This window comes from Hydractinia symbiolongicarpus, chromosome 3 (assembly GCF_029227915.1).
Source record: "Hydractinia symbiolongicarpus strain clone_291-10 chromosome 3, HSymV2.1, whole genome shotgun sequence".
NCBI classification, from domain to species: Eukaryota; Metazoa; Cnidaria; class Hydrozoa; order Anthoathecata; family Hydractiniidae; genus Hydractinia; species Hydractinia symbiolongicarpus.
In genome coordinates this window covers 12314874-12329189 of record NC_079877.1, presented here as the reverse complement: position 1 = coordinate 12329189, position 14316 = coordinate 12314874, and the positions used below count along the sequence as shown (strand labels likewise).

General features: G+C 33.1%; 1 protein-coding gene across 1 annotated transcript; it reads left to right on the top strand.

Annotated features, from left to right (window-relative positions):
* The first annotated feature begins 4242 nt into the window (after nucleotides 1-4242).
* LOC130635417 (uncharacterized) lies at nucleotides 4243-13657 on the top strand. The gene is made up of 6 exons (XM_057444750.1): nucleotides 4243-4478; nucleotides 10136-10498; nucleotides 11780-12082; nucleotides 12155-12463; nucleotides 12557-12658; nucleotides 12738-13657. The coding sequence occupies exons 1-6, from the start codon at nucleotides 4415-4417 to the stop codon at nucleotides 12941-12943; spliced, it is 1347 nt and encodes a 448-aa protein (XP_057300733.1). The 5' UTR covers nucleotides 4243-4414; the 3' UTR covers nucleotides 12944-13657.
* Nucleotides 13658-14316: the final 659 nt, after the last annotated feature.

Genomic DNA, 14316 nt, shown 5'->3' with positions numbered 1-14316 from the left:
ATATATATTGGGCCTCAATTTATATTAAATGTACATTAAGGCCCTTAACAATCCTAGTTGAATATGTATAGTAGTGCGATTGCGAGGTAAGAACTACATATGTTTTATGTTCGTGTTGCTTATTCACGATCTTCGGATAGCACTCTTTTATATAACACGTGTATCGATACGTATATACTAATGGCAAGCTACACAAGTCTCGCTTTTCCATGCAACAGTTGTAACTCATGGATGTTATGTGTCAACTTATTGTAGCAACTTGCAACTTGTATCTTGCAAATCGTGACTTATCCAGTCTTATGCAATATTCTTTTAAGTTTTTTGCCCTTAATACGTTAAAAACGTTTTCTTTTAATGTTGATAGAACAGGGAATGATCACCTGTTGTTGCGAACATAGCTCTAAATCTAAGTGATAATTTGAAGTTTATGTGAAGGCCCTACGTTTATCCTGAAAGTATACTTAAGCAGCATGTCACACCAAGGTGATAGATTTTTTAGTTCCCACATGTACCTTTTATAGTAACAGTGAGGTAGTTACCCTAAAAAATTTACACATGCCAAGTAGCACTTTAATAAAGTTTGGCCTACACTGTGCAATCCTGTGCAATCCGCCACATTTTGTAATTAATCGCAAAAAGAACGTCTGTAGTTAACTATTTGCAAGAACTTTTCCTAGTACGAAGTTTACTGCAGGTTTTGACGTAAGTGATTCAGCCAAAGTAGTTTATGTTATGTATATCAAGCTAGTTTAATATACTTTCTCAAAGAATCTAACTTTGGGTATTGAAGTCTCCTACAAAAAACTTCTATTTTACCTTGCTGTTAAGGTTAAAATTATACATAATACGTTCTTAGGAGAAATAAACTGATTACTGAAGCGTTATGTTATGCTTTGATGTTTATTAATTAGCTGCAATGCCATGTAGAAGAAAATAAACAAACAGTCAGTAAGACTTTATAAATAAAATTCAAAATATATCACTTACAGACACAAAATTAATCATAAATTTGCAATGTTACTCAATGAAAAAGTTGGAAAAAAATTATTCATATTCAGATACATACAGATATCTTTATAAAACTCGAAGTTTCATTACACGGAAAGGTTGTGGAACAAAAATTGTTTTCCATGGGAGGGAGAATGGAATAATAACAGGAGAGGCATTAATTGATGTGACATGTACCAAATAATTACAAGAAATAATTTTCTATTCTGCATTTATATTTAAAAAGAGTAATATTCTACAAAGATGATAATTTTATAAATGGTACATGGACACGCGAAGCAACCGGGAATTGTGCGTTTAACTATAATTTATAATTTAAATTGAGAAGAGGTATTTTTAATATAAGTAATACATACTACATTGTGCGTTAAGTATTCGATGTTTCCAGTGTAGTTATTTGGGCTACATACAAAGATCAATTAGAAAGTGAGAAAAGTCAATATAAGTCTAACCACCGCCGCCCACAAATTCCACAAATGGATGTAAACATCTTACATTATTAGAGGGAACATGTAGCGTATTTAAGTGTCTTTTTGAACTTGCCCAAACAACATTCATACATGTGCAAAATCTAGGTATTATTATATGTACAGAGTCAAAGTTATTTTGTTAAATCTTGATTATAAAATGGTGAATCGATTTATATTTTTAGGTACTAAAAGTTATTGCAAAAACAAAAAAACTGAAAAAAAGGCGGTGCGAAACTGGTGACACGAATTATAAAGTATGTCCATCATCAGAATCTCATTATACGGGTCTTTGACTGGAAGAAGCAAAATAAGCTGTTTATGCTGACTTATCAGCAACAACGACCAATGAGTTAACACAGTACAATAATCAGTCAAAGCAAATATAGTGTATTGTTAGGATATGTACGTTGCATTATTTCACAATAAGTTGTTTTAACAATGGTATGAATTACAAACATTATAATTATCTACATAATGGGCGCGCATTATCCTGTGCTGTATTTTTTTATTTATATTGCACTTTACCGAATACATTACAGGAAATTATCCTTCTAGTAATAACACTATTATGTCGTTCTATACATAAGAAAAAGTTTAGAATAAAGGTTGCATGGAAGTTATGAAAGTTATAACTAACGTTGTCCTAATTCCTTTCATCGTGCATATGTAACAGTTGATACACTTACAAGGATACTACTTCTTTGCATAATTGATATTGTAAGTATCTTCCAAATGTTTGATAAATATAATACTAGGACCATTTAATTCAGGTTTTTCTCTTGTGAGAAAACCAACTTTGGGTTTGAAAAGAAACGCTTAATTTATGTGTTGGGTTGTTAACTTCATATTTTAGGTAAAAGAAGAAACAAAATTTGAATAGCCATATAATATTTTCCCCCATAATAAGACCAGACGTTTGGGTACTCCTTATGTACTCCGTTTGGGTAGCCTTTGATAACGTTAAATTTTAAGATGACATCATTTTTTGAATTAACTTTATTTTTCACTGAACACTCGTTGCAAATATTTGCCATTTATTTGATGACAACTCCCCACCCCCTTCCGTTCTTTGTTCCCTTTTGAGAATTTTTTTGTTAAAATATGTCTAGAAGGTATGTACGAAAAGTCATAAAATTACAACAATTAACCCTATTCGGCCCTGACGGTTTTTTTTTTAATAACTCCTGATTGCTTTGTTATATGGCTATGATACTTACTGAGTTTCAACATTTATCTATTAGACACCTGCATGCTAATTTTTTAGGTCCCATACCTTTCAAAGGCTTTGATATTGGCCATTACTCGAAACTACCCCTAAAAATCTCTATGAAATCCTTATAATGGGGAAAATATAATAACTCCTGTTAGGATTATCCTTAGAACTTGAAACTTGCAACACAACTTTGTTTCATCAAGAAGAATCATTTGGAATAATTTGAACACGTGACTAATCCGATTTCCCGATTTTGTCGGATTTTACCCGAAAATCGGAAAAAAACGGATTTTCGGGCAATTTTTGGCAATTTTTCATCCGATCCATGTAAAAACCAGAAGATATGTTAAATAACTTTTATTTAGCTTTCAGAAACTTCAAACAGAATGTAAAAATTCGCTCTAGAACAAAAGTAATTATATTTTAAGCAGATAGTTGCATTTTTAACAATTTTTAAGCTTTTGATGACGTCACAGAAAATGTGCTGACGCAAGCAAATTTTTTTTGGTGCCATTTTGTTCCTTTTATGACGTACTATAAGTGTGCCAAGTTTGATTCAATTTGAACAACCCTATGAAAAGTTATTGAGGGAATCCGCCCCCCCCCCCGGTCATAGTATGTTCGAAAAACCCCAGACCGAATAGGGTTAACACTTGTAGAAGTGTGAATGCGGGTCCTCGAGATACTCGTGGAATGTGGTACTCCAACCTACATCCGTACAGATCTCTTTAAACAATTTTAAACTAGGTTAAATATTGAACCTTGATAAGAAATATTAGGAATACTTTAACTCATTTTCATTGCTTCGGTTGTAAAAATTATGACGGTGTTAGAAAAGACGTCAGTGCTTTTAACGCATATTTCATTTGTGCTTGAAGCACGTAATTAACCCAGCATCACTTAACAAATTTTAGTAAGTACTTAAAATCACCCTTAACATCTTTGAAAAGAGTTTATATATGTTATTATTGCTTTGTTTTTGTTAATTGTTTGTGACGTATATTGCACTACTCCCTGCTCTCTGTATAACTAAGGAAGCATAATGGGACAAATTTACGTGTGCTTTTGATATTCAGGGAAAAATTTATTTATGAAAGGAAGATGTGACAGTCCATGTTTTACAGTTTTTAACAGAATTAAATGTCACAGACTTTTATTTATGTCTTGCTAAAAGTTGTTATTTATTTTTTCTGTAGATCAATTGTTCCATTATGTCCCATTTTAGTCCCATGCCGTCACTAGTTAGTCACGCAGAAAATGATGTCAGTTATTTCTGAGTGTTTTAATTCATTTGGCCTGATTTTTGTTGAGACAAAATGAAAAGCAAAAGAAATAATTTTGAATTACTTTCTGTTCTGGAGACTGAAGGTGTCTCTCTTCCCGTTTAATTCTTTTTCCCTGCTAGACAAATGCAGTGTTAATAACATAATGTTTAACTCCAAATAAAGCAGTTTTCTATAAGTTTAAATTAAAGTTGGCTGATGGTAAAATCGATCACAGCGCAATGGTTATTGAATAACCCTTTTAAACGAATATTTTTTAACAAAAATGAAAATAGAAACAATGTCACTTTCCTTTTTTCTTTTCTTTTAATTTTAAAGGTGATTAAGAATGACTTAATTACAGACAGTTAATTAACATAATTGATGAAGTTATGCAAGCAACACAAAACATCTTAAAATATACCGAAACATGATTTGTGTGTATCAAGATAGTATATGCCATGGGTGGAGTATACATGACAAGTTTTTGTTTTTGTTTCACATTTTTGGTACTGTTGAATGGAGGTAAGTGTGATGTTACAATTCTTATTATTGTTTATTAGTCAATGAAACGTACAATAAAAAAAAGCCATAATCATTGATTTTTTTACTGCGTTGGTACATTTCAACTTTCTGTTCATGATTACATAATTTATACTTTTGCTAGAAAGGGATAGAAAACATTTTGTATCACAATTTTAAAAGCATATGTCTTCCTAGAATTTTATAAGGATGTGGGGAGCTGTTGTGAGTGTTACGAATGACATAATAGCAAAAGGTAGCCAAATTGTTGGTTTAAAGTGGCTAGTAATAATCAGAATCCCGGAGATAAATTATTGTAATAGAATTATTGTTTTTTAACCCTGTGACATTTAGTTAACGTATGTTAAAAATATGTTTTGGTCAATTGTATCAAACTTTAAATGCCATGTAAACATCAGTTATCAACATTTTCAGATATTTATTATCGAAGATATCGTCGTCATATTTTTTTGTGAGTAAGTTCAAAGTTCGTTTAATTATTTTCTGTTACAAAGGTATGTAATAAACAAAAAATCTATCGATCTGGTTTGTCGGTTTTCTGACACTCTGTAACATCTACCGAAACATAAAGTGCAATACCTGTAAGCTTATAAGCTGATGTTTTTTATATTTTGTTTTATAGACGTTTGTGTGTGATTCCACAGTTTTACATGTTCTGTTCCTTTGAGAATTTCACCACATTTTTATGTGAAATGTCAAAGAAAAATAATTTGGAAGCAGTAAATTCCAAATCAACAAAAATAAGTTTTTTTACATGATTTTAAACACCATTGAGCTTGGAACACATTTGATGTCCATCTAGAAAAACAAATCATTTATGAACTTTATTGTCACTAATGGTCATGCGAAGAAAATTTTGTGAAAAGTTTTGTGAGGGAACAATGGCAGTATGCAACATACCAAAATATTTGCTAATTTTTCTCTGGCTAATCTGCAGGATTTTCTTAAGGCGTTTGTTCGTTTGCGCTACGTAGCTTAGCTTACATCGACGGTACTGGCCGCTAATAGCTATTAAAATTGCTTATAAACGAAATATACGCGGGTATCATAGAAGTAATATCACGCGCTTAAAATTGTCGGCATTGTCGGTTTTCGCGTACGTACCAGCCACTCGCCAAATACGCTCTTTTAGGAGGAAATTAAGCAGCCTTGATTTTTACTACGCCGACTTTCGTTGTACGTGGGGACAGTGGTAAAAATATGAAAGTGATATGCTTCGCAAACAGTTACGGGATAGTGTAATGCGTACCATCGCAACATGTGTTTTTAGTCGCTTTTTGACACAATGGTGTAGTACCCATTCTTATATGTTTATTACCTGGTAGACCATTGTCGGAATGGTTAGTAAATTAATCTAATTTTTGACCTTGCTTCATGGATGGTGGATTATTCATGCCGTTTCCACTGGTTGCCTTGATGCTGCTGTAAAGTAAATAGTGATGGCACACCGATATAATCTACGGAAAAACTTAAGGCGAACACTTAGCGAGAATACAGCCTATTCCGCGACATGGCAGTTAAAGGCGATAACACACTCAGTTACAAGCTTTGACAAACTTTGAAAGGTATCCCATGCTACGTCACAACTTAAGTCCATACACACCTGGCGGGGAAATACAGACTGATTAATAAGGATTTCATCGTTAGGCTCTTACATTGCAATACGCTTGGGCTGACCTCTGATATTAATGTAGATGTCAGTAAAGGCGAAAGTCAACTTCGATCTCGCAGCACGGCGTTCAAAGCGCATAAAGTATTACGCCCTTGGCGCACAAGCGTGCAATATCCACTTAACGAAGATGAAAATGAGCGCAAAAATATAAACAGAAAAAAGTAAACAGAAATAGCAACTGTGATTTATAGAAAAAAAACTGATTTTTCAAGAAAGGAAGGAAAGGGGTTATTTTCTCACACTGGTGAATGAAACAATGCTATTTGACCAAGAGTATTTCTTTAAAGTGTTTTGCATGCTTCCCAGTAAATTTAAGCATCTGTTGAGATCAGTGGGACCCAAACTAGGAGGAGATAATACTCGTTGTAAAGCTATACAACCATCGGAGAAACTCTGCATAACTTGTGGTATCTTGTATCTGGTGATTCATTCATATCGATAGGTTGTAGTTATCACATGAGTAGCGTTACAGTTGGGCGTATTGTTAAAGATACGTTCAGGGTCATATAGGACCCTTTGAAAAACGAGTTGAAGGCTCCCAGGTCAGTGGAACAATGGAGAAAAATCCTAATAGATTCTGAAAATAAATGGACTTTTCCGAAATTGTTTGGGCGCAATTGGTGGTAAACATGGTGCTACTTAATGTGCACCTACAGATGGATCTCCCTACTGTAATTACAAGGAATTTCATATCATTGCTCTCATGGCTATAGTTGATGCCAACTATGAATTCATTATGGCGGATGTCCGAGATTATGGACGTATAAGAGACGGGAATATTTTTGGTACATGCAATATAGGTGTTGCCATCAATGGTAACATTCTAAATTTACCACAACCACGTTGTCTAACAAATAATGCAGTAAATTTTACTATATGTATTGATGCCCTATCACACAGATAATAGTTAAGAAAAGGAAAAAATATTCAATTATCGGCTTTCTAGAAGACAAAAAATTGTGGAAAAAGCATTTGGTATAGCAGCACAATTTCCAGGTTTACGCCAAACTAGCACCCCAGGAATGCAAACAGTTGTAGAGGCCACAAAAGCAGTCACAGTATTACACAGTTTCCTCATGTAAATCATAGTATTACGCAATTTAAACATGCTTATCACAAGAAGTAATGACTACTGTCCAGCAGGTTTTATAGATAGAGAATCTCAGGTTAATGTTAATCTTGTAAAATGGAGAGCTGACGTTTCTGGAGGTGGGTTATTTAATTCACAACGCACACAAATCAAGAACTATTTAAGAGATGCAAAATTGGGTAGAGATGCGTCTTGGAATTAGTTAAACTCAGATGAAGGTTCAATACCATGGCAGCTGGAAGTGGTTAGAAGCAATCTTTGCTGAACGTTTGTTTATTCAAAGTATAGTCTAGTAAAAACAGCAACGGTTTTGACATGTTGGAGTTGTTGAAGCACAAGCCCCAAATTTAGTCGACACCTTTTTTTCTTATTATTACAGCGTACAAAACTATCTCGTACATTTTCTCACTGGTTTCGCAACACACCTGCAAAGAAAAAAAAAACTGACATATTACTTCTACCTATATTTACATATCCTAAATTAACATATTTACATCAGTACATGCACCAAAAATTCTACATTTTGCATTGGTTTAGGTTGTTGCTTGCAATGTATGCCAGGTATTTACGAAAAAAATCGCTAAAAGTTTACACATATTTTATTTTCGTCAGCTTCCATTCTCGTGGCTACTTCTCACTAAGCATTATCCTTCTTTGTAGTCACCTGGTATCCACGGCAAATAGTTTTCCAAATTTTGGCATACTGCCTCATTATATCTATGAAGATTCCGTTAAAAATTTGACTTTCTTCCACAGCTGTTTGGTGGTTCCATCAATAACTGTTGTGTTAGCTGTGTTATCAACATTATTTTTAGCATTTTGAACTTCTTCATGTGATAAAGCATTACGTAAAAATTGCAGATATATCTGAACTCGGTCTTAAGGGGATGCTAGAACGAATAGGACGAGGAATACCATGAAAACTGCCCCTAGCACTGTTACAAGAGTTCGTATTTATCTTTTCATAGCACTGCTGGTTGGTCGGACAATTTTAGCACCTTTGATGTTCGATCTAGATCTTTGGAGAGTTGTTGCTAGATATGTCAGTTGATGGTACCAGGAATCTAACCTGACTATCATTACGTCTTAAATTGGCAATATACCCCATATTTCTTTTCATTTCTCCATTTTACCTAGCTTCATATTCCTTTGTATTAAAGTAGTCTTGGTTCGCCATCTTGTTTCTATATTGTGGTTTTGAAGCAATTTCATTGGTCGAAATGCTATGTATACGTCATTTCCTCTTGACGCTACTTCGCGTCCGTCGAAAATATTAAAATTGGTTTGATGTTCATGACGGAGAAAACGATCACAAGCGCTCATGAAATGTTGTCCAATAACATACGCTTTTAGGCGTGTGCCTAGAACGCCGCTTGCTCGATCGAAGTGAACTTTTGCCTTAACTCGACCGTAGAATTAAACACTATAAAGAGCCCTTTTACAGATCTTGCTTGGAACATTTTAACGTAAAAATCTAAAAAATGAGAGAAATGCATGCCATTAGTGTTTTTTTACCAAGTCTTAAATGTTAATAAAAGTAGAATTAAATAGAAATAGTAATAAAAATTAAAGAAATGCCTCTTGCTACCGGAAAGTCTTTTGTTTGTGGTTCACTCATGTTATTTTTATCCTTAATTCAATAATCTGGTAAGTCGATAAAGCCCGTGAAAAAATACACTGAGGCAGGATGAAATTGAAAAAGAAGCGTTATTTGAATTTTGATGACGTCAACCTGTTCATCAAAAAAATAATTCAGAAGCTTGTTTTCACGTTGCCTCTCTATTGTGTAGAGCTTAAAGCGCTGATCAAGAAAATCTCTATGATCATATGCTTTTGATGAGCGGTTAATGGGATATACGAGTTTAAAGATTTTGTTGACGTCAGCAACGGCCCGTTAAAACCTAAGAATTTTTTTTTGGAAATTTGCATACCTTTTGCCTCGCATAGATCTTGCAGCGCTGATCAAAAAAATGTAGAGGATCATGCACTTTATATACGGTTAAACGGTTGCACTGATATTGGGGTTTGAAGGTTTTTTGTTGGCGTCCTCAACTCGTACATTCCGAAACGGATTTGGGGACATAGGTTTGGGAAACTTACACAAATTGGTGCCAGGTGGTACCTAATTACCCACGCGGTAAAAAATCATTGACGTCACCACCTCGTTCCCAAGTTATTTGGCCTCAAAGTTTTAAGTGAACTGTAATGCCTTCATTAATTTAATATAAGATATTGACCTTAAGGTAGTATATATTATTGACGTCGCGCCGTAACGTCAGAAAATTTAGCATATTAGACATGCATTTTTCGGCAACATCAAAGGAAAATAAAGACATCCACTTTGCCTCTCACAGACACACGGAACTGGCGTATTATTATATAGATTGATATTAATAATACCAGAGTAAGAAATACAGTATTTGAAATGAAACAGAAAACCTATACAAAATTGTACAAAAGAAATTTAAATTTAATAAAAAACACAATGGAGTAATAAAAATTACTACCCCAATTTTGATAAAAACATGGGATTTAAAAAATATTTTTGTGTAGTAGACAAGTAAAACATAAGATCATGTTATAGTTTATTGATGTGGTTATTAGACTGCATGAGAAAAACTTTAAACAGAATATACTAGTGAAGTAAATACATTTTTTATGAAATATCATCACAAAGTTTTACATTTTGCAAATGTGATTAAAAATTGATCTGTAACCTTATAACTAATACTCTAAAATGGAATTAATATTTGACCATAACAATCTTAATACATATCCCTAGAAGGAAAACCAGTCAAAATTGAAGTTTTTTTCCCTCCAATATGTAATTATTTCTTTTTAGCCCCTCCGACTATATACCATATATTTTTCTTGTAGTGACATCTGGAAAGGTTGAAGCTATCAAAACCAATTTAGTATTTGCAGTTAATCAAACTGCTCAATTGCAATGGAGAGTTACTCCTGAGAATGGAGAACGTATATATGTAGTAGAGATGTATGTTGTAGGAACTCTTGCTGTTAAAATAATGTTTGGATTTCAGACTGCAGCAAAGCCACTACAGGCTGGTAAAACAATGTTTGGTGAGCGATTATCTGGACGTTTTTCTAATAGCACCTATACGCTATTCATCAAAAAGATACAGTTTAACGAAAACATGTCTTTCAGATTCGAAGCTGCATTTCTATTACAATCAAAAGGTCGGTTTGAAAATGCAACAGTGGTTATAAAAGACGTTGTAGGTAAGTTGAAAGTTCTCATTTAAAACCTCTAAAATGTTTAATCACTTATCTTAATGGTTACAACTCTCTGAGAAAAACGGAAAATACATTAAATTTTGCCATTGTGTATCGCTTTATCAACAAGATATAAAGTATGGATTAATATAGAATAGAAATTTGCTATAAATGCGACATTAAAAAACTTGAAAACAAAGTTTTAAAATTTACATCCAGGGTTCCAATTATTTACTTCATACTTGATACACTATCAGATTCCAAGTCCAAAGCATCAAACTTTGTTATACCAAATTTTGGTATAAAAAACGTATGAGAGATACTGTAACCACCGTTTTAGGTTTACTTATTAAACCATTCCTACTTTAAAATTTCACTTTTTCCTATTTCAATATTGCGTACAGTGACGCAGTAGGGAGTTGTTGTCCCGAGTATTGTGCATTTTTAAAAATAAAAACAGATGTGGAGTAAAAGCTTTTAAAAAGTCCAAAAATGTAACTTTTCGATGCATTTTGGTTGTCGATGTTGTGTCTCAATATGAAATAAGAAAGTATCCTAAAAAATATAAAATAACATACTAACAACTGTTGCTTCTCTATTTAAGTTTCTCGAAATTGAAACTTTTTTAAATAAAATAAATCTTTTGGCAGATCTTCAACAGTTACTGATTAATTGTACTTTTTCAAAACTTCTCTTCCTGCTCAAACAAACGCAAAATACATATCAAAATAATTTTTTCAGTAACTTGTTTGTATATAAGCATTTTACTATTTTATATGAGAATAAACACGTGAACTTCGCCTTTAACAGACAGATGGAAGTATCCTACTAATAAGAGCAACAATAGTTTATATTTTAAATCTTGATTCAAGCTTGATAATGTGTATGATTACTAAGTACTAACTAACTGTAAGCAAATCATACGAGATCATAGCAATTAGAAAAGACAGATTATAAGTTATAAAAACAACATGTGAGTCCAGCCTCGTTCTCAGAGACTCTTCTGCACGTTCTGATAATCTCTTTGCCGTCCGAGATCGGTAGAAAGAGAAAAGTAGTTTCTCATGCTACTTACACATATCACATTAAATTAACTATAATATTCTCTACACTCCCTTTTTATTAGAAAAATTATAAGAACACGAGCTCCAGTTTTGCCGATAAATATGAACAAAAAAAGAAAAACTTTAGCTTTGAAGCTTCATAACAAAACACAACAGCATAAAATAAAACTTGATATTTGTATATTTGCCAGAACTTTGAGCTTTCGTTTATTTCTTATTTTAGGTGGACCTGATGTGTGTGGGATTTCTCTAAATTCGAGTTACATTGTCAACGAAGGAAAACAATTATCTTTTATGAGCGAAGTTTGTGGAAATCCAAAACCTGTTTTAACTTGGAAATTGCACAACGAATTAGACTATTCATATTCTACCGACGTTGTGCTCATGAATATCGTATCCATGCGATACAGATATGTTTATAAAACTCGACGTCCCGTGACACGTGAAGATTGTGGAACAAAGCTAGTTTTCAATGCCACTGGTGCAAATGGAATGATCAAGGGAGAGACACTAATAGATGTAGCATGTAATGTCTATTTATAATTATGTTTCCTCTCCGCTTTGATTTGAAAATTGTAAAATCTAATTTTTATTTCAGTTTGCCCTCGAAAATTGCGGAAGGTAATCTTTTACAAAGATAATAATTGTATAAATGGTACATGGACAAGTGAAGCAACTGGCAATTGTGCGCTTAACTATCATTTGCAATTTGCAGAAAGAAGTGATATTTTGAATACAACCGACACACAATACGCTGTATGCAACATATTCAATGTTTCCAGTGTAATTATTTGGGCTTCATATAAAAACAATTATGGCAAGAAAGCAATAGTAAATATCAGTTTCACAACTCCAGCACCATCTACAAAGGTCGTAGATGCTTGCAAACATCCTATATCGTTTGAAGGTATATGTTTCTTCTTTGATCAAAATAATTAATGTAAAAATAACTTAGGGAATCTTCTTATATCTGAGTTTCCACTATATATATTTGTCTTAGCAAAAATGTTGGATACGAAGAAATTATTTGTAACAATAATTATAACGCTGGTTGTCACGCAAATAGCAAATATATGTATTTATGGATTTGTGAAGCTTAGAGGTGAAAACATTTTCTATTAATATAATAAGACCTTGCCGTAGTATAAAGTACGAAATGACAAGCATATTTATTTGTCTAGGCGTTAAGACTAATTGCAGAAATGAAAAAGGCGCAGAAAAAGACGATGAAAATACCCAAGATTATGAAGTATTTCCTACCGCAGAATCCCATTATACAGGTCTTCAATTGGAAGCAAGGAAAGAAGCTGCTTATGCCGATTTATCACCAGCAACTGCAAATGAGTATTTAGAAATTGGAACAGAAGATAAGTCAAAACAAATGTAGGCCACTGGAAGAAAATTCTCATTCTGATTAGCCTGTCCTATACATTTTATTGATTTTTGTTAGCCCTATTCAAGCCGGGGTATAGGGGACGAGTGTAGTCCGTGGGGGAGGGGGGTAAAATACCCTATACCACTTGTATTTGGTTATAACTTACAAAACGTGGTAAGAATGATGTCTGTCACATGACAATTAAAATCATATGTCAAACGCTGACTTCCAGCATTTTTTTTGTTGACGTCAGCATTTTTTTTAAATTTGTATAACTTCATGATAGATTTTTATTTCTTCTTTTGTAAATATTGAAAATAATATTAATTTTAATGATTAAATTAATATTTTAGCTAATTTGGCTTAGTTTAAGACCATTTGTAGCGCCAACGTAGCAAATATTCTCACAAATGTATTTGGAGTAATCATATGATCGTAAAAAGTCAAATATATATGAACACCTGGTTAGAGACAATTATAAAAAAAAATTATTGACAATCAACGCAGCTATCGAAGTTTTAGTGAAAACTAAAAAAAAGTGGCGTAAGGGGGGCGTTCCCTTAGTATGAAAAATAACAACCACGGGCATCTAAGGGCGATAAAAGCGAAGGGCGCAAGTTATTTGAACAAATTTAGACATATAAACGTATATGTTTACATTTTAAGTCCATTATAATATCTATATACCGGAATGCTAAAAATAATTGGAACAGTGCCTTTCAAAATGGGCACACCACTTGCTGTAAATGCCAGGTAGGGCACACTTTCGTTAACGGAATTAAAGAATCTAAATAAACAATTTATTTTCATAAAATGGCAAATAAGTGTAAAAGCATATATGATCATTATATGGTTATTACAGTCTAGTATAAGTATTTTGAAGCGTATTATTGCTGCATATTGTCTGAAATAAACTCCAATCGATCTATTTCAGATATTTCGCATATAAATTTTTACGTGAATTTACAATTTTCTGATTTTTGCGAATACATATTTTGAAATTCTAGCATTCCGCAATTTTACTTGTGGAGATTTGGAATTTGCTCAATCTAGCCTAAAGAGGAGATTATTATGGGTACAAAGATAATCGCAAAATATTCAAAAAAGCAAAAAAATGTAATAAAGGAAGCCTGTAAAGTAGTTTTACTGCGAAGGTATGAGAGAAACGACAGATATCGTTGTGTTTTTAAAACACTTTGAACATTAGATTTTTCACGAATGTAGGTGAACTTTGAAAAATTAGCTAAAATTAATCTTCGCATAAATTAATCAACTGAAGGTAGCTAAAACATAGATCAGATATTTATTTCCGGTGTAACAGGGATTTAGGACTTCATGGAATTAAGACCCATGAGTCCTAAATCTCTAGGGATTTTTGGCTTGGG

Coding starts and splice junctions, on each gene's coding strand:
- LOC130635417 (XM_057444750.1), top strand. CDS start 4,415: ATGGGTGGAGTATACATGACAAGTTTTTGTTTTTGTTTCACATTTTTG. Junction 12,083..12,154: donor GACACTAATAGATGTAGCAT/GTAATGTCTATT, acceptor TTTTTATTTCAG/TTTGCCCTCGAAAATTGCGG. Junction 12,464..12,556: donor ACATCCTATATCGTTTGAAG/GTATATGTTTCT, acceptor TATTTGTCTTAG/CAAAAATGTTGGATACGAAG.